The 24,016-nt window shown below is 40.3% G+C and overlaps 1 protein-coding gene across 5 annotated transcripts in view; it reads right to left on the minus strand.

Annotated features, from left to right (window-relative positions):
- The window catches only part of ARMH3 (armadillo like helical domain containing 3), a 121,951-nt gene that overhangs the window by 86,918 nt on the left and 11,017 nt on the right, over positions 1-24,016 (minus strand). For all 5 annotated transcript variants that reach the window (XM_051617724.1, XM_051617721.1, XM_051617723.1 and 2 more), the window contains exons 6-17: positions 23,575-23,667; positions 22,826-22,900; positions 22,114-22,200; positions 16,937-16,993; positions 15,789-15,832; positions 14,579-14,639; positions 13,922-13,968; positions 13,185-13,260; positions 10,390-10,483; positions 5,500-5,601; positions 1,805-1,863; positions 404-469 (exon numbers count right to left, since the gene is read on the minus strand). In XM_051617724.1, coding sequence (XP_051473684.1) covers positions 404-469; positions 1,805-1,863; positions 5,500-5,601; positions 10,390-10,483; positions 13,185-13,260; positions 13,922-13,968; positions 14,579-14,639; positions 15,789-15,832; positions 16,937-16,993; positions 22,114-22,200; positions 22,826-22,900; positions 23,575-23,667 — 861 coding nt within the window. The remainder of the gene's footprint in view (positions 1-403; positions 470-1,804; positions 1,864-5,499; positions 5,602-10,389; positions 10,484-13,184; positions 13,261-13,921; positions 13,969-14,578; positions 14,640-15,788; positions 15,833-16,936; positions 16,994-22,113; positions 22,201-22,825; positions 22,901-23,574; positions 23,668-24,016) is intronic.

The following is a 24,016-nucleotide window of genomic DNA, read 5'->3' on the forward strand; positions in this document are numbered from 1 at the left end:
AGTCACCCCCCCAAGGATGAAGCATAAGCCAAATTAGAGCACTCAGTGTAACTCCAGCTGGCTATTAATATACCACATGAGGGCTAATGATTGCTGAAGATTAAGGCAGAACATTCTCTCTGTCACTGATTTCCTCAGAGACCTCATAGTATCCAGCTTTTCCCCAGCTACACAGACCTCTGAATTCACTGACAGGGCAACCATCTCTTTGTTCTTTGAAAGAGTGAGATATGCTGAGAGCAATTTCAAAATAATTTCCCAACTACTGCACTTCTCACAGTATTTCCACATGTCTTAGCAATCTACGTTAGATGTCTATGACACAGTTTTCAAAATACAGGGATTTAAATCCTCTCTGCACTCATCCCAAAACAAAACAGGGCACCTGGTGGAAAAGACTCACCATCCTGTGAAGGTTTACTCGAAAATTCATGTTGTCATCATGGAGAAAAGCATTAGCATACTGATCCTAATGAAAAGGTAAAGAAAAGGGAGGAGATGTGAATAGCCAAACAAGTGCTCAACACCTTCCACTTGCCTCTCAAATCACATGCGTTTCACTATAAAACTCCCAATATATAGCTAAAAGATAGAAAGCCACCTGTCACCTCTTCTTGTTCTCACCCATGTGCCGAAGTAAACTCCTCCTGATCCCAGTTCCACTTTAAAGTCTGCACTACTGCTTGTTTAGTTAGCAATTCATTGTTCATTCTTCTCCTTTGCTCATGCAAACTCTGGACTTCACACACCACAGTGTGAAGATTTTATCAAGTGCTGTATAATGTGTGAGGTGGTTCTCCAGCACACAAGTTCCTTTGACTGTGTAGACAAAGGTTTACATTGGCATTTTGATGGACCCACCATTCCAGAAGCTACTGCAGTACTAGCAGGTAGGTTTATCAACAGTCCCATCCCTTAGGCAAAGTTCATTTCAACATCAGCTCTAAACCAAAGTGATTGCTCCAGATAATGCACAGTCAGGTTGGGTAATAAATATGCCTTCCTTTTAATACCAGAAAGAAAACATGCCTTTGCTATGTAGAAAGAGAATTTCTTATATTGTATTGTCTATGCATCCACCTAGAGAATTCAAGTGCTAAAAGCATTTAATGGTAAGTATCTGAATCATGATTAGCTTTCAGACTGCACCCTGAAGAAACATTACTTCAGAATTCTTACACTGGCTATCAACACTGCTGCTTGTTATTCTTTGTTAAGAATGAAAAGTCTTTACTTGCATGTGAGCAAAATACAAACACCATGCAAACTCAGTCACCATTAAGGACATCAGTCAAGCCATAACTACATTCTTTCCATAAGACAGGACCACATTCAGCCAGGACTGCTGACATAGCTCTGTGAGACTGCTTTCTCACCCTACTACTAGACTTGTTATTTGTCTCACTTATAGGGACCTACAACCATGTGGCTTTCTTTCAGACTTGGATCCTTCTTGGGCAGAAGGGATATGGCATTGCCTGTGCATACCATGAACAGCACAGAGCTGAAAGCCATTATCATATTGCTCATCTAAAAGCCACAAGGTGACTCAACAGCTAAGAGAGAAAAGGCTTAGGTTCACCCCATTCTCTTTTCATCCCTGGGAGTTGGCCAACCCAAATAAGATGATCCATTTTTCAAGTACTGCATCATGTTATTTAACAAAATGTTAAGTATCTAAGGTCCTTGCTACTCAATACCACAGCAGAACTTCATGGCCTGGTCAGCAGGAGGCAGGGGACGTGTATGCAGAGAGAGCCCTGTAACACACCATCTGCTGAACACTGTCACACAAGAAACCTACCTCTGCTATGCATGTCAGGATGATCAGGCAGAGTTTGCCACTGTGCAGCCGGTGCTCATCTGCAAAGAAGAAAAAACAAGCCCTGCATGAGCCTAGGAATGCTGAAGTGGGAGACAGCTGTTGCAGCAAGAGAAGAGCCCAGTCTTGGATATTCTCCTTACATTCCTACTTCCTCCACAATATCTAACAGTCCAACTACTCTCATTAAGTACTCACTCTCCAATCTGACCACTAAATCACACCAACTTTCCACCAGCCTGAGCCAACAACAAAGTTTCCGATTTGAATCTCCAACAGCACTGTAACTATCAGTGGGACTTCTGTCTCACTCAATTTTACTTCCACAGACATCATAAATACTGGGGTTGGTCCCTGTCTTTCCGTCACAACAGAGATGCTCTTATCCCTTGCTTAGACAAGATAGGAAGAAAAATATCTTTGCTGCAGGTTATGAAATAAGCAGCAAAGCTTTGGTAGAGGCACAGCACAGTGTGGTAGAACAACTCCCAGCATTATGCTCCAAGTCCTGATTTTTGACCCCAATACTGAGCCATCACAGTTTGCTCTGTGCAAAATCATGAAAGACTGAAGTCTGCAAAGACTTAGCCAAAGGAGGTCTGCCCTGATCATGTTCTGCAACTTGTTACTCCCTTTACAACTTCAACCAGCTTTTGCCCTCAATGACAATTGGAAGGCTGAAAGACTCACAAATAGAGGGACTAAGGCAGAAAAGTGCAAATTTTATTTGGATTATTTTAAATTCTTCTCTCTCCATTTTCACCTTGAAATACCAAAAAACCAAGATATACACAGTCATAGAGTAACTTAGGATGGAAGAAGCTTCTTTTCCAATCCTTGCTCAAAGCAGGGCCAGCTACAAACTGATTGTTCAAGGCACTGTCCAATCAAGCTCATTTGAAAATCGTTGTGCTAAAAACCAAAACATTCACACCACACATGCAAAACTACAAACACACATAAACCAACAAAAAAACCACACCACAAACATACATACCTATAATTAAATCTGAGGAAGCTTAAAACTGCACATTCATGAGACCTCCAACAGCTTATCTAAAGCGTAAGACTACTAAACATGCCACCTCAAATATCTGCCTTACAGTTAAACTTGGAAGAGAGGGAAATTCGAAGCAGTCAGACCACTTTCACATAAATTAGGTGGCAGCATCAGCCAAACTCCTTGCATCTTTGCAGGTAACTTTGACAAACACTTTGCTAGCTAATGTGTATATGGTAATCTATAAACATGGATAAAACTGGCTTAGCTAGCTGTTCTGTCTAGTTTGATGCCTCTTTTGTTTCTTTTCTATGCTGCTGAGGGACAGATGTTTACTGTCAAGATGTGCCCTGAAGCGTGCTGGTTTCATCCTGCAGCACTAAGTAAGATGAAGAAGAATTTTGGAATGGGAGAGTTAAAAGTTTCTCCTATGTCAGCTAAAATGTTTAAGTTAAAAGTTTCCTACTCCAGCAAAGCAGGAGAAATGGCCTCAAAGAACTTTAATACACTGGAGCCTTGTTATTTTTCTGTTGTTAAGCCTCCCTGTATATTTTTGTAGGTGCTGCCACCACTCCTCTCTCCAGGGACAATGCTGCAAAGGCTCCTGTTTCACACCAAGTACTCCACCTTCAGCCAATGTGTTGTGAACATCATGCCATTTTCAGCAGTTATGGGGCAGCTATGCAGGCAACTATTCTCACAGACACTTTGTACTTCCACAGCATCCTTCATTAAAGGAACAAAGCAGACCCCTTCCTATGGGGAGGTGTAGCAGTACGAACTTTATTTTACAGATGGGAAGAAACTACGCAGTTTTTGTCCCAAGGGAGCAGCCTCCAACTGACATGAGAGAAAACAAGGGGAGGACCCAGCAACCCAATCTATTAAATTATGCTCTCTGGGACAGGACCAAACAACTGTCTAGTCCTGGATGCAGAACAAACCAGCCTCCCTTCTGAGCGTTCACACCTGTCTCAAGACACATGGAATAAATTAGAGTTAGCCATTCTTCTCTTGTTGCTATATTGGTGTCTCATGCTTGATCTTACATAAGAAAAAATTCAAGCAAGAACCCATCTATCACCAAAATATAAGGACAGGAATATAACTGCTAGAATTAAAAAGCAACAGTTTGGAAGGAACACATTTTTTAAACAGTCGGTGGAGCTCATTGCCACAAACTACCATGGCAGCAAGGAGGTTAAGTCCATAAGCCACAGAAATTTCAAGTGTTATACAAGCTAGAACCAACATAAAGAAATAAACATCAACTCCTGTCTCATCCCAGAATAAACCCATCTCTTGCTGGCTTGTTTAGTAAGGAAACCTCTCTATCAGATTTCACTCTATCTGAAACTAATCCAGTTTGGCAGCTCCTGAGGCCCTATGCAGACTTTCCATACTACAGTGACTAATAGGTACAGAAGTTAAGAAATGACTGAGCAAAGATTGAGGTGATTTAGCATAAAGACAAAAGCAAGAGGAAACATAAAAGCAGACTTCAAACACATAAGGGTTGTCACAAAGAAGAAAGGAATAATCCGTTCTCACTATCTACCTTGGAGAATAGGTAATTAATTAAAATCACAGCAAATAACTTAAGATGCATGTGAAGCTTTCTCATAATAAGGGTACTTAAACACTGGAATGATCCATTATCAGAGTGTCTTTATCCAACCTGTTAGCAGCATCTCTGAGAAAAGATACAGGTAAACCTGATTCTGCCTTCGATTTGAGGGGTGCACTAGATATTTTCATGAAGTTCCTTTTGGTCCTAATTTCAATTATCCACTTTTTCCTCAACTAGCTTGCACATTGAAGAAGAACAAGACAGCCCAGTACAATTTCATTGCAATATAGCACATAGAAGGAAATTCTCATGCCTTCTCTCAGACAGTGCCAAGCATTCAAGTTCAATAATCAATGAATCATAACTCTGCAGCTATTTCCCTATTTTTGTTCAGTTGTTATATCTAACTTAGCAGCAGAAGTTGGTAACGGGATTAAATATGGTACAAAAATGATTTGTTATGTTCACACTGTGGTCATGCCCATACAACCACTGGACAAAATAGCACCCGTGGGTACCCTGAGCAGGAGATGAAGCAATACTTCAACTCCAGCAAGCTGAAATTAACCCCACAAAACTATCAGGAAAAGCAAAAAGCACAATACGGAAATACATCTTGTCAAGCACATTACTGTCAGTACAGCGTAAGTCACTGCTGTCCTCTTTATAATTAAAGATCTGCCTGTTTAACCAGTAAGTACCAAAGGACAAAGGAAATATTTCTTCCTAATACTGAGCTTTGCCTCCTGTGTCAACTTCTAAATGTTGTTAAAAATATAGGCTGCTGGTACTTGACTTTCCCTCTCTGACAGACAGTTGGGAATGAGATATGCTGACACCTCCTGTATGGGGACAGGCTTGGTTAATAGGTACTATTACTATTACATTATTTTCATATTTGACTTCTGTCCCATCAGCATCAGGTCTCTCCTAGACTTGTAACTCTTATCTTGCAATAAGAAATTCTTTCATTTTCTCAAAAAGTTAAATTTCAGTAGGGGGACTCCAGTTAACTCCTATTTCTGGAGTCACTACACATGGTCTTTTGCCCTCCTGGCTTCAAGAAGCACTGCTTGCTGCATCCACACCTGCATCCACAGAATTTACCTTTTGTGTCCTGCATCACAATCGAGCTGTACTTCAAGAAGGTTATCAGCAGGTTGCTAGTTTGCACATCAGCATCCAAAGGCAGCTCTGCAGAGCTTATAACTGGAACAAAGCAGATGAGACATGTTTATCCTCCACAAATACAAGACGTAACACTACAAAGAGCCAAGTCACAGATTCACTGATCTGGGATAGAATCAGCTTATTTGCTGATTCTCCTTCATGACCACCTAGCCAAGATTTTGTTTTGAAGGCTGGTACCAGTCCCCCAGAGAACATTTCTTCTGCTCCAAGTACAGGTTGTGGTACCTGTCTCCCACTGTCCACCCCCCCCCCCACCAGTGGTGATCAGCCTGCTCTTTTAAACTCCCTGTGTTGGGAATATTGATGAGTGCTAAGATATTCTCACAGATAGCCAATGAGTTCTTACAACAAACACAACTAAAATTCATACCGTTCTCAGTTTGGAAAGAAACATGCCCAGCTAAGACTCAGCTTCAGCAACATTGGACTTTCAGTTCCAAAAGGTCCACCCCAATTCCATTCTTCCCTCCCAACAACAGCCTCTCTTGCAGAAGCAACACAGAAGATTGCAACATAACAATTGCTGCGTGACCAAATTGGAAGAAAAGAGAGGTAGAAAGAGCAGCTTTGTAAAAACAGAGAAGCAGAAGCAATCATAGCTTGTGCTAGAGAAATCACAACACAGCAGGGAGCAGAAACGTACTTTCCATACCTGCGGCAGCACAGTTCAGTGGCATTTCTCTAGGATATGCTTATTACCATCAGCTGTACTTTTGACACCTTAACACTGGCCATCATCTGCCTTAGACTCTACAAGCAGCTATCTCAATTACTCAGCTAATTGCACAGTGTGCCTCCCGCTCACTCCCCATGTACCACCTGAAGTAGCGAGTTTATGAGCTGTCAAACCTCCATCATGTGACTGAGCCACATTTTTACTGGTAACTGATCCTGAGCTGTCCACAAGGGCCATTCTCAGTCTTCCCATTCTGAAAGGCTTTCCAAGAAATACTGAAGAGAGGGCAGGGGAAAGAGCTAAGTGGAAAATACGCAGCATGCCTTTACCTGCAGATCTTGCCAAATAAGCCTGATATAATTTAACATAAGAAAAAAAACCCACCAAAACCTGAACTGATGGAGCTAGTCTAGGAGGACCTCAGTAAACCATTTAATACAGTTCTGAATGAAAAATTAAGAGTGCAGCAGGTAGGTGGGAACCAGTATAGACATTTAAAGTACATCAAAGATCTGGCAAAGCAGAAAAAATTGGAGAAATTTTTCATTTGGGAAGAAGTTGCTACTTGAATTCCTCAGGTGTCAGTTTAGGGAGTATTTTCTTTTTTGTGAGTGACTTGAGCACAAGAAACAGTTGCTTGCTAATTAACCTGTTAATGGCAGAAAGCTGGGATACGTAAACAGAGAGGAATATCAGACTGTACATAAGGAACAGGATAAAAAAAGGACCAGATAATAAATACAAGATGAAATTCAGCAACAAAAGCCCTATGGTCAGGAATTTACGGATTTATTTCCATAGCAAGCTGGGAACTCAACAGCTGCAAACAAAACACTGTGACACTGAGAGATCACAAGATGATGAGCTACCAACACAAAGCACTAAAAAGTGTGGTCCTACAAAATACCCAGAAATAAACTTCCAGCAGAGACAAACACAGCAATGCCCTGCACAAGGTGAGACCTTGTCTCAAACACTGTGCATAATTATACGGTTCAAAGAGGATGAACTCAAACTTGAGCAAAGTTCAGAGAAAGGCTAGCAGGTTAATCAAAGGAACGCAGTGCCCTTCTTACGAGACAGTAAAATACACAGGCAAGTAACCCAATGTATAAAAAAAGAGATGTCTGTGCTCCAAAGTACGGTTAACACATCATGACTAATGGGTATAAAATGACAAGAAATGCAGGTTGAAAAGTTGAAGATTTCTAGCCAAAAAACAAGATGCTGATACTGCCTTCCAATACGAATTATTGGAAAACAAAGGTAACAAATTAAGAGAGAGTTTGATAAATTTAAGGGATTCTATGATGACATGCCTGCAAGCACAGGGCACTAGATTCACAGAGTCAAGGGGATGTTTTCCAGCTCTACGTGCCTGTCCTGACATAACAATAACTGTTATGGCTGCCTAGGAGCTTAATCTTGTAGCTTTCCACATGCAGGAGGTCATTGGTGGTTTGAATTATGATTGCCAGAAGGCTCTGTCTCTTCTCAACCTATAAAGATAGCCTAAGATAGACCTCCCTTTGCACTGGAAACAAATCTGGAGACCACTAGGGCATGCATCTTAAGAACTATATTACCTCTTTTCCATCTATTCTCAGGTATGCTTGAGGTTTTCTCACTCTTGAGGAATGAAAAAGGTATTTATGATCAGACTGGACCTTGCAAGAACTGAGGAATTACTAATTTGATTTTTGGAGGGCTAGGTTTGGGGCTCTGAGGAGAAGTGAAGGTCCTGTATGCAACTGTATTTTGATTCAGAGAAAAGTCTGCTTTAACAAGCAATGCCTTTTGTAACTGAAACCTTATCATAGAATCCTTGTATCTCATAACCCTGTAATGAGGCAAGCAAGGCTTATATACCCCTAGAACTGGGGCAAGCACAGGCACAGAAGGATGGAGGATACAAAACAGTAAAATGCAGGTTGCTTTAAACTGAGCAATGAGATGCCCAGAACACAGTGGAGGTTCTCATGGAGTTTAGGATTATACAATCACCCTGAACACAAAAACTGTAGCCCTTGGAAACAACAGACCAAATAGATCCATCTAAATCTGCTGTTCAAATCATATCAAAGAAATTATAAATGCTTCTGAAGGTTTATATATAATTATATATGTATAATTATATTATTATATATATATATCTAAGTTTTATATATAATTACAATAGCTTCTAAAGGCTGGACATCCTCAGGTGTGAGCTATTTCAGTCTCTTCAATCTTGAAGCTCTGGGGCTCCTAACATGTTGCTAACATGCCCAGTCTATTGTCAAAGTCTGTGCAATGACTCTGGAAGCTTTTTCACCCCCAATATTATGAATAGCTCAGAGATTTATCTAAAAGTCTGAAAAATTTATTTATATCCCCAGTGGGTCCTTCTGGAGCTGTTACAATGAACGTAGTGTATGAATATTTAACAACAGTAAGCAAACTGACATTTAGGTAACTACGGTGACAGGCACACTTGATTTACATATTATGGATCAACAAATTCTAGCAAAAGTCTCATTTTAAAAAAAAAAATCACTCTGAAGAACACATCACAGAACTTGATTTTTTTAAACAAATTTTGAAACTTTAAAACGTCTTAATTCACACTGTAGGCTAACAGCCTCAATTTCAAACTGGAATATGAACCCACTTTTAATCCCAGTCAGCATAAAAAACCGCACTTGAAACCCGTAGATGGATTTCTACATGTTGCTGCAACTTGAAAACAGCTCAACTAAATATTTTTTTTTTAATGCAAGAAAAAGAAGGAAGCAATCTTTTCGTTACAAAGCCAAAAAGTCCCTCGCTAACTTTCAGCCACAGGCAAATTTTACAGCTGAACTTCAAGACCTTAGAAATTGAGGAAAATTCTGACATACCTTTAAAATAACAGCAATACTAAAGCACCACAAAACTAAACCAAGCCAAAGTTCTCGAGAAAAAAAACAACAAAAAAGAGATCACAGAGTAGGGATCAGGAAGGTGACAGCAATTAAAAATAAAGAATGCTTCCTGATGTAATTGCTGCACATTAAGATCATCTCCCCTCCTTAAACTTAGTAAACTTACAAGCAGCAAGAAGCCTCAAGCTTCACAAGATCACTGCCTCTGCTGAAAGCAGGACAGAGTTTTTGTTTTGCTTTTGGTTTTTGGTCAATTAAAGAGAGAGCATGAGCAAGCAGTAGATGCAGTTAAGACAGAATTCTGTCAGTTGTATAATCTGGTGTGTGGGAGGATGTATTTGCAATGAACACGTTGAACAGAAGCACAGAATGCCCATCCCTCTACGTTTTATGTTATATGCACAAGGAGAATTGGGACATAGAAGGCTTTTTAACTTAAGCTTTTGATATCCATAGTAACCAGATAGAATACATCCACAAGGAGGATCATCCTTAACTAGGATATCAAATGACCTGAATAGCTGATATAACTGAGTAACCCAAGCTGCTTTTACCCAGAAATATATCCAAACTGTGCTCTATTCCAACTGACTCTGTTCCTTCATTAAACACCTCCTTCAGATCTAGAGGATGCCATTAAAATAGGTGACAACAGCCATTTGGTTTCTTCTCTTAGAACAGGCTATCTATCCATACCTTAAATGAAAGGGTTCTATTTTAGATTATTTCAAAGCATACTTACATGGACACTTAATATCTTATTTAGAAAAAAGATTACAGGGCAAACAGTCATTTACAAAGCCTATCAGAAAAAAGGCAACAAGAGAAAGGAATACCTCCACACCTTGGCTGGATTCAAATCCAAATTAATTCAAAACTGGGGACAAGGGTGTTAACAACAACCAGGAATCTACCACAATTCTCTGTAAATCTGTTCCAAAGACAAATAATCCTAGGCAAAGAACTTGACACTAAAAATACTCGTAAGTAAAAACCTACATAGAATAACTAACAGGCTGGGGGTATCTTCATGCAGATGCTGGGACAGTAATGTTTTCAGATGGAATATCAGCATAATTTTATTGAGCAATATAAAAGGCAAAACAAACAAATTTGAGTCAAATCTGCTCCAGACAAACCTCATTAGTTACCATCTTGAGAAAATGCTTCGCTAGTTATTTTACAGTTTTTAACTGTTTTTCCCCAGAATATCAGTAGATTTCTTACCATCTGAAGAAGGTGGGGTGGTTCCAAGTGGAGTTACGGGTGTCATTGGAATTGGGCTTGTTGGTGTTGTCATCAGCCCCATTTCAGGATGGCTCTAACAGAAAACATAAATGTCCAGAAAAACATAGGTCAATAGCTGCCCTAGGCACTAGTGCCCTAGGCACACATAGGGATACAGATCCCTACTTGCACTGTTCCATGATTTTGCACAACAGACATGACTAATAAAGCCTACAGAAACTTCAGCCTCTCCTCCAAAGGCAAGGTTATGCTTCCTGACCTTTGATGTCTAACTGTTAAACTGTATATCAATTTCTTTACTCCACAAAACATAAGAATGTCAGGAAGTGGTGGCTGTCCCCAGCAGACAGATAACATGCTCTTCCCCAGTGTCAAATGGGAAAAGGTATGCAGAAGCCCACAATGCTGATAGCTTCCAACTGCCCCCAAAACAACCCAAGAGTTTGCATTTGAAGTCTTCCCCCAAGATCCTTTTATTTCTCTTTCCAAAAGCAAATTCTCCTCACTCCTACCCTCCTCCTGCTCATATTCAAAGATGATGGCAATTTATTACTTTCCCGTCTCACTATAAAGCCCAGGCACTGCAGGAAAAGAGTGCAAAGCACTATCATTATTGATCTTCTCAGCCTCCATCAGTTGGTTACTCTCCCCATTTCATCTTTGCTAATAGTTGCCTAATTACTGCTTTGACTTTACTCTTTGTAAGCTTCCAGATCTATCCACACTGTTGAAACTGCAGGCAAACTGCCATGATATTTTATGTGTCCGTGTCACAGGGCATGTTTTACATAAATGTATTATCCACCTTAAAATATCACCACAATTTCAAAATAAAGGGATACAGAACTGCTAATTTGACATTATCTCTGCAGGATTATTCACAAGTGGATATCCTCCATGTTGTCTTTGAATATCTTACTTTGTGAGCAACTACAAAGACATGTATTTTATGGGAAGCACAGACATAAGTACTACAATTCAAAGACAATTTTAAATCATTACTGGTACCAATTTAAACTTTAAAATATAATGTTATATTGAAAACCTTACATAAAAGAGGTTTGCTTCCATAGATTTTGCTATGGTGTTCACCCTTCTTTTCCCCCAAGCGCTAATCATCAGTTGAGAGATCACAGTGCCACCTACCAGCAAAAACTGAGGGCCAACAAGCTGGGAAGTATACAAAAACTTTCACACTTTAGACACATATCAACACATCTGTATCCCTGCTCTTCCTATGTGCCCACACAGCAGCAGGTAGTCATTCATGCACTCTAGCAATGGGCACCAACTCAGACCCTCATCAAAAGCATTCATCAGCTTTTATGAGGCTTTTTCAAGGAACAGTACAACCCATACCTTGCCCTTTCTTAAATGAAGGATTACAGATAATTCACCCAAGAGCATCAGAACTCCACTTCAATTAAACCCACTGAGCAGTGGCAACTTCAGCTATCACTTTCACAAATTACTAGTTTAGAATTTTATTTTTATTTAAGAGCTTTTACTCTAGCTTCTCTTCTCCTGCCCTGCTCTTCTCCCTGCCAGAGGTCTCTCTTCCCTCAGGGATATCTTGATGACCGAAAGGCCTGAGGTAGTATTACACAGAACTGGAAGAGCAGAAGTCTCTCATAAGTGATAGGAATTAATAACCTGGGAAATGAGAGGCAGGAAGCCTCAGCAAATTAACCAGCCATGGAACAGATGCTTTTTTCAGGGGCAATAGATCTGCCTATCAGACCTCTTTCATCACCACTACTGTCAGGAGTCCACAAAGGTCTCTTCCGTCATGCCAAGTGTCTAGCCTATGATGTATGGGCTGTACTCTGAAGACCTGGAATAACTGGGGAAAGGTGTTAACAGCTTTGCTGATGTCATTTTTCTCACAAACTACCAGCACTATTGATAAATCAAAACTAAAAGCCTAAACCTGACAGCTATCCTTAACACACAGGCTATCCTTCTAGCCAGCCACAGCACCATCACTGATCAGACAGACTCGTTATCTGTCTCCAGCAATAACCACCTTTGCAAACTCACACAGTGTTTAGAAAACCATCCAGACAATTGTGATCAGAGGCATGAAGCAGCCCACTGCTTCTCAGAAGGCTGCCATAGCTGTTTCTGCACCATAAAAAGCACAAAGAGAAGTGTTACATTCGGGTGGCAGCCTCCCAAGCAAAAGGGGTTGGGCTATCCAAGGAAGACTGAACACAAAATAGTACTTGAAACAGTCGTCACATTTTAATTAGTACCGAGGGATACCCAAACAGACAACAACATGCAGTCTGTGCACTCCCAGACAAGACAAATTCAAATTCATTCATTGGAGTCAGGTCAGCTGCCTTTTCTCAGCCTTAACTTAACAAGGATATTCATTGCTTTGACAGCTGCAGGAATCTCATCTCTAGTAGTCCACTCACTCCATTCTGCCGTAAAGACAGTAACAATATGGCACAGAAGTTACTCCATGCAGCCCTTCCCATTCAGTGGGAAAAATGGCTCATTCCAACATTAGCTGCGCCTCAAAACTTGACTTGTTTTCTGGCAAGACAGGATGCATTTTCTAGAAGTATAATAAACCCAGGCCCTGGCCTGCTTCTGACTTCATGGTCACCAACACCTATGGCAAGTATGTGTGTGTGTGTGTATGTGTGAAAACAAAAAAAACCACACAATTGAAACCCATATATTTTCACCAATTCCAATGCCAACTCTCTAATTTCAAAGACATCCACTACAAATAAATGAGCAAACATTGCACTGACACTCACTTGTGCCAGAACTGTGATGAAATTCCGGTTTAAGTGGACGGCTTCATAGAGGGCCAGAAGGATTGCTTCATTTGTTCTGTGGAAAGGGTACAGGCAAAAACAGTTAGTTAAGGGCTAACAGCAGATGAGAATCCCAAAAGCAAAGTTTTTCAGAAGCATGGCCCACCTGAAAGAAGAAAATTTATTTTCAACTATATAAAACTCTGCCTCTGCAAACCACTTGTTGTTCTGATTATTAGTAGTACCAAGCAACCCATAAAAATAGTTGCTTTTAGAGCTCAAGTAAAGTTTTTGTCCCTCTTCCTGCTGAAGGGCTCCCTCATTGCTCAATGTTTCTCCTTTAAAGTCCTTTCTTTCATGGGCAGAGGTTCCTTCCAGACACCACAAACCCTCACGTTTATCAGCTGCCCCCTTGATTAAGAAAAGATTTTGCTGGGGACAAGAGTGCACAAACCATCACTCCCGAACTCCAACATGCCTTTTGTATGTTAAAAATGCTTCATAAAACCACAGGTTGTTTCATTCATCTCATTACAAGCAACACAGCCATGGCTCCTCCTGCTACACCCTCCTCACTTAAGCGAGACTCCACTGTTTGCAGCCCTGCGGTACCATGTGGGTTACAAGAGAACTTGTATTGAGTTTTGCTACATAAGAACAATCCCTTGAGGGAGCAGATCACGCTGACCATCCAGTGAATGGCAACTCACCACGGTAATTAACATCTGTGTACTTACTGGACTGAGATCTTCTCATCAGCATCTGCTATGAACATGCTGCCCACCTATGGAAAGAAAGCATATTGCATTGGAGGAATTGTTGAAAGAAATTTAAACAAGAGAGAAGACCCAGATTCAACTACATCAGAAGTGCCCTCGGAGAGGGATTCTCACCCAAGGCACGTAGACAATATTCTAATACTTGTCAAATACGAATGGGAAATGGGTCGACAATCTACAAACACATTTTATTTTGCACTACTGTCACTGACCAATGCTTTACCTGTCAAATCACAGAAGTGAAAAAAAAAAAAACAACAACAACAAACTACTGCATCTTGAATCCCAACAGCAATTAGTATTTAAAAATAAATAGCTGTTTAAGTGTCCAACAAGTAACTGTTATTTTTAAAATAAACTCAAGTAGAATGAAAAATATTAAGAAAAATAATTTCAATTATCAACACCAGAAGAGAGATCTCATCCTTTCCCATCCAGACAACAAGGCATTCCTCAGAATACAAACATTTCCGCTGTATTTGGTTTGGCTTGGATCAATGCATCTCCACCTCCAGAACCCACATCCCAAGCTCTCAGTTTTTGGAAACACCCTCCTACTGAACTTCCACAAAGGCATGTATGTTAAGAATAGAAAAACACTGCCTCCTTTCTTACCATATTAGTTAGGGCTGAAAAGAAACCACTCTGGTGCTCTTCTTCCTTATCTTTGTATTGTCTGAACAAAAAGGAATAAGGACAAAGCTGCAGGGTTAGAAATGGAACTAGAGTTATTTTATCTAAAACCCTATGAGGACAGTCTTACATTATAAGGCTACAGATGGAGAAAGCTTCAACATTCACAAGCCCTTTTTTAAAACTCACTAAGAGAGATGCAGAGGGTATTAAAATAGTTTGGGCATCTCAGATTTAGCTAAATTGCTTCATTTGCCTTTCAAATGGACTAGCAAAGGTCACATGGCCATTTATTGTCTTTCATAAGAGGAAACTGATCACACACAAGGCAACATGGAAAGAAAATTTTTTTTTTTAGGGAGGAAAGACCCAAGCAAAACAGACTGTAGTCTGAGACAGCTTTTGTCAGAATGAAGGGCATTGGGTGGGTGAGAGTTTTTCTGCTTCACTCTAAAAATTTACTCCGTTAAATACATTTACATTATTTGCTGATCTTGCAAGTCATCTGCATATCTATAATATCAGACCTTCAGAGGAATTAAAACATTTTTCTGGCTAGTTTGAGAATCTTAATGCCAAAAAAAACCAAAAAAGTCTTGAGTTGCTCAGGTGAAATTGCTGGAGGTTTCCACATCTTTCTGAAGCACCTTCTTCTTAAGAAAACTTACACTGCTGTTGCTTACGAAAGAAAGGCTGGGAACATGCTACTCCTACTGCTACCTTTCTGGCTCTTACTTCAGATGCAGTTATGCCTTCCACCATCTGCAAGTGCATACATCCCCTAATAATCTCAGATCTGGCATGTGGATAATCGTGGATCCATTTTTTGTTGTTGTTCTATCATGTTTCAGCTAAATCAATCTTCTAACAGAGAAGTACTAAGTAAATCATTTACCTTTTTACTTTGGACTAAGATTTTACACAAGGTTCATGCAGAGGTAAAACCCCTGACAGTAAAAACATACCATAGATACCTTCCCCTACAGCAAATCTCACCTTCATCAGCACAGTTGGTACAGATGCATTTACACTTGCAATGACAGAAACAACTTGGCCAAAGTACCTCAAAGCATAAGACTATTCTCTGCCTCTCCAGGGCTGTTAGGTGATAAGTGCTTAAACACAAAAAAAAGTTTGTGGAAATACACAGCAACTACAATGGATTGAAAAACAAGAGACAATTAGGTTTTACCTGTTATATTCTGATAAAGCCTGGGCAATTACAAGTCCCATTCCCTGAAAAAAAAAATAAATAAAAAATCAAAATATTAAAATAGATTATTACAAATCTTAATGTAGAAAATCACACACTGAACAGACATAGCAGCTGCCCCCTCCCCAAGAATAACTTAGCATGCTGTGAAGAATTTCCCCTGAAGTGGTTTGAACTATTAAGACATGCTATGATACAACAAGAACAACTTCCAAAAATCAATATACTAAAATTTAAAGTTGAATATCTAATTACTAAGTTCAACAGAGAATGTTTGCTCTCCTTGGACCTTCAGACAGAGCTTACTCAAGAAGCCTCAATAAAGCAGCAAGAATTTCAGAAGGAAGCTGGTGTCAGAGGAAAGACATCCAAAAATTCAAAACAAAGGCCATGAACACTAGCAGCCTTTCCACTTCTTGCAAACAGCCTTCATCACTTCACAGCTACCAACCACCCTTTCTGTTAAGCTAATTTCACAGAATCAAAGAATGATAGGTGTTGGAAGGGACTTTCAAAGATCATTGAGTCCAATCCCCAAACTGAATTCACCCAGAATAATGATTCCTGCCCTTCAGTTGGCATGGAGCTTGCTTTTCACTTTATGTTTAAATAACAGCTTCTCATTCTAGACCTCACACAGTGCATAGCGTGCTGTCACTTTCTATCCAGGCCTGGATATAAAACTTAGGCAGTGACTACAGCCCAAAATATGTTGCAGGACTCTTGACCCAAGTACAAACTTCCACAGCTTCAAGAACCGACTTGTGGACTGGTAAAATTGGATGACACAGCACTAGAAACAAGACGATCTTTGGCATAAACTATCTTGTGACAGCAAATAGTGTACAGGTAGTTCATAAATAATAGATCAACTTCAGCATGCTCCTTGCTAACTAGCTTTTTAACTACCTTCACCATTTAACTAGTGATCAACCTGTCCAAATTATGAGCTGCCTAACTTATTGCAGGAGTGCAATTAGGGCAGAAACCCACTAAATTGGTGTTCTTTACAGTACCACTGTTCCTAGACCCTCTTTCTACCAGACAGCATGGTTGCATTCATCACACTAACACCACATGTGAAAGAGCATCCCTGATAGTGCAGAGGAATCAAGTCAAATACTCACATTGAGTGTGGCCTCATCATCTACGATGGAGAGCTTCACAATGTAAGGATTCACTGACTGCTCAGGGTGGGGGGAGAAGGAAGAAAGAAAATTGGTTTTAAGTTCAGTTATACACTGTTATCTCTCCAAGAATCTCTCTCCTGTTCCACAAATCAGAATACACAACAAAGAAAAAGCAGACACAGCACATGCTAAGGCCACTGTGTCTGGGACACCTTCTCTTTACTGTCTCACCCAGGAAGTCTCCTTATTTCATTAAAAGAAGGAGTTTCAGCTCCTCCACTAGCATATCTTTCAGTCTTGAATACAGAGCAGCTGTCCTGCAAGCCTGTTATGTGCAACACATACACAGTTATTCAGCAGGAACAAGCAGTGAAGCTGGGACTGAACATTAGCATTCCATATTTCCCTTCTGCAACACCAAGATTGCTTAAAGGAAGGAGGACCTGGGAAGGCAAGACAATGTTATAGGCTCATCTGCTGCTGGGTTAAAGCTCAACAGTAACAGTTTATTCCACTGTGAGCTAAAAGTCTCTGGAGAAGTTAAATTCCTTTATCTTAGCTAAATAAATCACAGACGCTCCATCTATAAAGATAAATCCTAGCAATTTAGGAAGCATTTTACATTAGCAATGTCCATTTGCTTTCCCTGGTTTATATGTGTCAGTGCAAAACTAACAAAGATGATTTGGAACCAGGACAGAGAATAACAGGCTCCATCTACGTACTAAGTCCAAAGTGGATGGGAAAAATAAAACACAACGTATGCATCAAATACAACCCTATAAGTTACACAGTTATCCAGCAGATTTACCCACGGTTTAACAGGAAGTTAAAACTAAGTCTTATCAGAAAACATCACTCTCACAATTATTTGGTGCTTTAGGAGGAGCAGACTTTCATTTTGTTTAAGGAAAGAAACTAATTAGAACAACTCTCAGCCAGTCTGTCATCCTGCCTCCAGCAGCACACAGCCCTGTCTGCTGTCTCAGAAAAAGACAAAAAAACTCACACAGAATCCATCTGTGCATGAAGCATGCAAAGCCATTTCCTTGAGGCTGAAGTAGAGGTTCCTGTTGAGTAACAATATATAGTCCTCTCTTTACTACCATGCTCCCCTCCAGAAATTAGACTTAGTCAGTTTCAGTAAAGCAAACTTCCCAAATCCATAATTAAATATATATAAAAATCCATCCTCGTAAATATATCTTGGTTCTGCCAGTTTCAGTCATTCTCTTTCTCTCCTTATACAACAAGGAGAAACTCTCCACACAACAGCTCATGCACAGAAGAGCAGTCAGCCTATAACTCATGACCAATAAATAAAAGTGCTGGGGCTTTTCCAGGCAAGGGGTAGCAGGGCTATTCTGGATTAGAGGGGGCAGGGTCATCCAAGTTCTCAGACATGGGGAATAAGCAAACTGCACAATACTACACTGACCAACACCACCAGGCTGCCCTGAGACCTAGTCACACACTCCATCCCATCAAAGAAAGGGAAGGAGAGGGGGTTTGTTATTATCTCCAGCTCTTCATGCTCCTGTTGCCCCTGACTTTTCAAGATGCATGCTCCATGTCTCCTGCCTCTTAGCAGCAAGATGTCTTCAGTGCATCGCTGATAGAGCCATGAAGCTGGCCTAGCTTGCTACAGATCTCTGCCCTCTATCTTTCCAATTGTCATTTCCGTATCTGCCAAAGTCCATTTCATTCCTGTCTGAAGTATTCTATTCCACTGACACATTCCATGCCTCCTCTAGGCTTCCCTAACTCCTTCAGCAGCAGGTAGATGACTAACCATTGCAATCCACACATCATATTACTCTGTATGGGACAGTTTATAGTGCTTTTCAGCATGTAAGTCAATACCAGCATGGTGAGAACACTTCTTGTGCTGTCCACAGGGTTTGGTTTGCTCCTGCCCCTCCTTAAGGGCCAACAGCTCCAGTTACTGCCTACAAGCATCAGTCTGGACCTCAACGGCAAACATCAGCAGTGTGCAAGTTGTACAAGCACCACTAATCCCCTCAACCCTCCCTGTCTGCTTCCCTATTCTAATCCTGCAGTTTCAGAGTTCAGTTCCCCTCTCATTGGGAATCACAACAGTTTCAGAAGTCTAAATCATGCTTGTCACTCCACAACATGCAGAAACATGCAACAGCCTTGACAAGTGGTTGATAAGCATTTTGAAAACCAAAATACGTCAATGAAGTGGTTATGCAAACTTAGAAATAGTTTTTGCCTCCACCTGCCTCCAGAAATAACTCAAAAAAATACGATCCTCAGCTCAGAGAACACAGGCCTTTTCCTATCACTGCCATCAGCTAATAAACACCACAGTATTGCAGTCTTCTTGTGAGTGATAAGGTACAGACACAAACTCCTGGAATCTGAGAATTCTCAACATGTGCCCTATGCACTACCTACCATCAGATGCCAACAATCTCATAGAAATTAAGGTGAAAGCTGCAGGGAGATCATTACCAAATAATTTTTAAAGCCATCTCCAGGCAAGACATGCCATACAAAGTGAGCATTATATGGAGAAGCACATAGGTCTGGCAGTGAGATCTCCTCCATGCCCCAGAATGTACCTCTACTTCCAACACAAACCTATGGGAAAAGATTTTTTGGTAGGAAAAAATAAGCTAACCATGTATAATCCCTAGTTGGGTGCTTATCTTCACATCTGTAACACAAAGGCCAGAGTCCACTCAATTATCCCTCGCAAGACTTTTCCCTGAACACTCAGTAGAGATGATTCAGCAGGTCTGCTGCCAGCTCTGATGAGGCCATCTCCTCTGCAGGCAGGCCATCTTCCAGAGAATTGGAGCTTGAATAATCACTCTTTTTGTTATAGAGATTAATTTAAAATAATTTGAGTTGTGAGAGATTTAAAAAACCAAAACAAACAACTCAAGAACAATGAATGTTCTGCACCTTCAGTGTTGGTAAGTGGCTCTTCAGCACCTGTAGTTGACTGTATCTAGGAGAGGCAAGTGCATGTCACTGGACATGAGGGGCTGTCAGATACACTACATGCTGCCAGACAAGCACACAAAGAGAAAAAAAACTCCATTTTGACTGCTTTCACCTCTGCCTAGCAAAAAACACAATATACAATTCTAGCACGTTGAACATGAGGCAAAAATTTCCACCTCGATGTTATCAAGGAATCTAACTATTTAAGAGTCACTACCTGATTTTATGTTTTAACTTGCTATTCTAGAAGTCATCCCTAAAACACTGAGAACATGATCAAACAAATACTCTTCCTCACAGCATTTTCTCTGTTTGGAAGCCTTTTATGTCCACTTAGCTTCACCATTTTCTGATAGTTAATTATTTAGTTACTCTTCTATATTTCTTTTATATAGTATCAAAGTAAAAATATTTTCTCCAAAATTAGGACTACAATTACAAAACAAAATACAGCTGAAGACTTGAGTAAGTATGCACTTGGAACAACTTTTTAAAGTTACTTGGTTTCATATCAGACACATCCCTTTAAAGATTCCATGTAAAGACATGTAAATAATTTCTACTCCTAAAAAGATAAGTTAACAAGCAATCTAAGATCTCAGCTACACTGGTAATAAAAACATGGACACATTCACCAGGGAATTTGAGATGAGACTACAAAATTCACACCCTGAAACTATGAAAGAACATCCTGATGCAAAACACACTGGTATTCACATTAAAGACAGACACAAAATAATAGATAACTAATAAATTTTCAGCCTAATTAGATTTCCTTAAGCAGCTGGAAACAATTTAGCAACCAACAAAGTTCAGAACAAAAGAGAACCTATCAACTGCAGTACAGTTAACTAAAAAGAGAACTCTAAAGGATCTGAGGCATGAAAGTATGCTACAGTACACTGACAGCCAGGTAACCACCAAACTGACTCCAAGAGACAAAGAACAGCAAACCAAAGCAGCTACTCCACTTAAGGCACCTGCCAGAGAAAAATCACTCTTCAGGTTGCTTTCAAGCTTGCCAGATGAACTACTCAATCTGAAACTACCCTTGCTACATGTCTGCCTCAGCTTGGTTTGTACATCACCATAATTTATTTTGGGTGCCCAGTTTGAAGACATCTAGCACTAAATCCCAACACAACACTCTACAGAGAGCAGAGGACTTATGTACTCACAGCACTCTACCTTACTAAGGACAAACTATGGTAATAGTTATAGGGATCCACAGCTCAGTGGTGGGACTCTTCACCCCTTGACCTGAATGTTGCAATGAGACCTCTGGCCTTTCCAGTCTGTCCTCATCAGTAACCCTACCCACATCATTCCCAGCAGTTTTCCCTCATGGCCACACACTGAAAACAAACACCACGCTCCTGTTCCATGATTTCCACATAGAATCTGTAATTCATGATTCTGACAACATTCACATGAATGAGAAATTAACAGGGAGTACTTTGAACCTAAGTGTAGCTCCTGTCTTTGCCTATTCTTCAGGTCTATTCATAATTTAAAGTAAGATCTACTACAAACCCAGGTAGGTTTCAGAGTCTGCCTCCTCCTAGTAATTCTGCTGAGGATCTTTTCCAAGGTGATGAATAACAGAAAAAAAATGGGAAGACACCAAAAAGCAGCACAACCAGTCTAGAAAAAGGGAGACAAAGTTTCTCATAGATAGACAGACTTATCTTGGAAATATGAGCCGAGATGTTTCAGTTCAGTCTTTGCTCACAGCTTCACCACCTCTTCTGGGGATCTGTGCTCTTTCAGCCTGCTAGTCAGGCTCTGAATCACAAATTCAGTCTGAAGCCCAAGATGACTGACAGCTGATTTTACTTCAGAGATTACGTATAAGTGCACAGTTACAGGCAAACACGCAAGTTTGGCACAACAGTAACTCTTCCAAAAGGACCTTCCACAGAACACTTTCATGAAGGAAATGCAAATCACCTAGGTAATTTCTTAACTGCTTGCATAAAATGAGCTCTATGAATGTCATATACATTTGATTATACATACTCAGAGACAGATCAGAGTTAGCATAATATGACTGCCTCAAAGCTTCTGTAGCTCTGTCCTGATATCCTGATAAATATTGTAGTGTGTGTTGTTGAAAACTGTACTGTAAATTGCTTTCATAATCCAGAGGCCAGTGTAAATAGAGAAGTGGTATTTCTGTTATCCAGAAAAATACCTACCTCATACTTCCTGTAGTTGACCAGTAAGGCAAGTAGGACAACAGCATCATAACCATGTTCCCTGCGACTAAGTGGGCTGGACAGGATCTGGAATAAATAATCACATTGTTCAGGCCTGCTTCAGGAGGCTTGCAGGGACTCTCAATGCATGGCCATGAAACTTGTGTAAGAGCAAATTATGCCCTAACTGAAAGAGGATATTTAAGGTCAAGGGAGTGTCAAATTCTGCACAGAGATGCTTCTTTATCACAGAGAGAATACGCATGGCATAAACGGCCAATAAACTTCTCAGTATCTCAGTACATCACCAACACTATCTGTGCAAGTTTTCCTGGGTTTCCCCAAGCCCAGTTCCACTTCTAAAAAGTAAAATTTATTGAAGAGCAGAAAAACCCTCAATATATTCAGACTGCCTTTTGAAAAATTTACTCCAATACAGGAATTCTCTGTAAAATTAGCCTAGAAATCTGTTCAGCTTCTCTCTGTGCACAAATGTCTCCAGTGAAACTACTTTAAATACTCAGTAGTGACCAAAACCAGCAGGCTAGAATAAAATAATTATTTTTTTAAATAATCTATGACTGAGCTATGAATGGAAGCAGCACACAGTGGCAGTCAGCGAAGCTGCACTGAAGAAGTTGAAAAGCAGATGTATCACTGAAAGCCCTCACTATGGAAGAAGAGGCTCTGCAGTAGAAGGAAGAATCCTTACCTGTAAAATAGCTTCAAATATGCTGTTAATCATCACATACTCCAGGATGGTGTTCTGGCTGATGTTATCTGTCACCTGCATACAAACACAAGTTTTAAAATCTCACCCAAAGCCTCCTCTGATGCTGCAGCTGCTTCTGGCACACAGTGAGAACAGAAGAGTTCTACTACCAAGAATCTTACACTTAGTCAACAAGTCAAGGTGTGACCAGCAGTAGAGCTAGACACGAAGTAGAAGAAATCTGTCCTGCCTCCCCACCTCTCTCTCTGGCAAGAAATATGATCCATATACCCCTTTTCTCTACAGATTGATACTTCACACAGCTGCATGACAACAGGCATCAGCAGCTGAAGCAGGCAGCTACACAGGAGACACAGAATTAAAAAACAGGGAACATACACTCTACTGAGCACTTTCCCATGGTGAACTGGGCAGAGAAGATCTCCCTCTCACTGAATTACCACAGCCAAAATATTCCAGTTCATGGATGACTGTCTCCAAGAGATGATGAGTGGCCTTTTGCCCCAGCTGGCACCTACCATATGACGTGAAAACAGTCTGCTGTCAGTATTGGCACTGCGGTCAGTGCAATGATGCATATTCTGGGCTGCCCTTTGTTCTCATTCACAATTTCTTTCCCTTCTCATGCTTCACACTGCAGCATTCTGCTGAAGTTTTGAGACAGTTCCAGCCCTCAAGATGTGGCTCATATAAGCCTTTAAGTTATAGTGCAGCTGGTATTTATTTACCGTCACCAAGCAGAGAAGTAACTTCAGACACAAGCTTTTGAGGCTTTCAGAACCTTCTGCACAGAGCAGTGAGTCCAAGCTCTCCATCAGATTCTAAAGAAGAAAAATGGCATTATTAAAAAGCAATATTTATCATTATTTTAAATGTTTTCTATAAAAAGCTTTTTGAGACCTTCAAATACAAGAGCACCAATATAAAGTCACGTTATTCCAGAATCAGTAACTGAGCCATGAATCCTGTTACACAGGCCATATTCACACTACTGGTTCTCAACATCATTTTGTGTTAACTACATTTAATGACAATGGGCACGTAGTCATTAAACTAACATGATGATTTCCAAGAGTTTTCTCTAGATGCATGAGAAATTTTTTTATATATATAACAATAAATTTTATTCACAAACTCATTTTGACTTCTACAAATATAAGCTTTTGTTTG

This window comes from Apus apus, chromosome 4 (genome assembly GCF_020740795.1).
Source record: "Apus apus isolate bApuApu2 chromosome 4, bApuApu2.pri.cur, whole genome shotgun sequence".
In the NCBI taxonomy this organism is placed as follows: Eukaryota; Metazoa; Chordata; class Aves; order Apodiformes; family Apodidae; genus Apus; species Apus apus.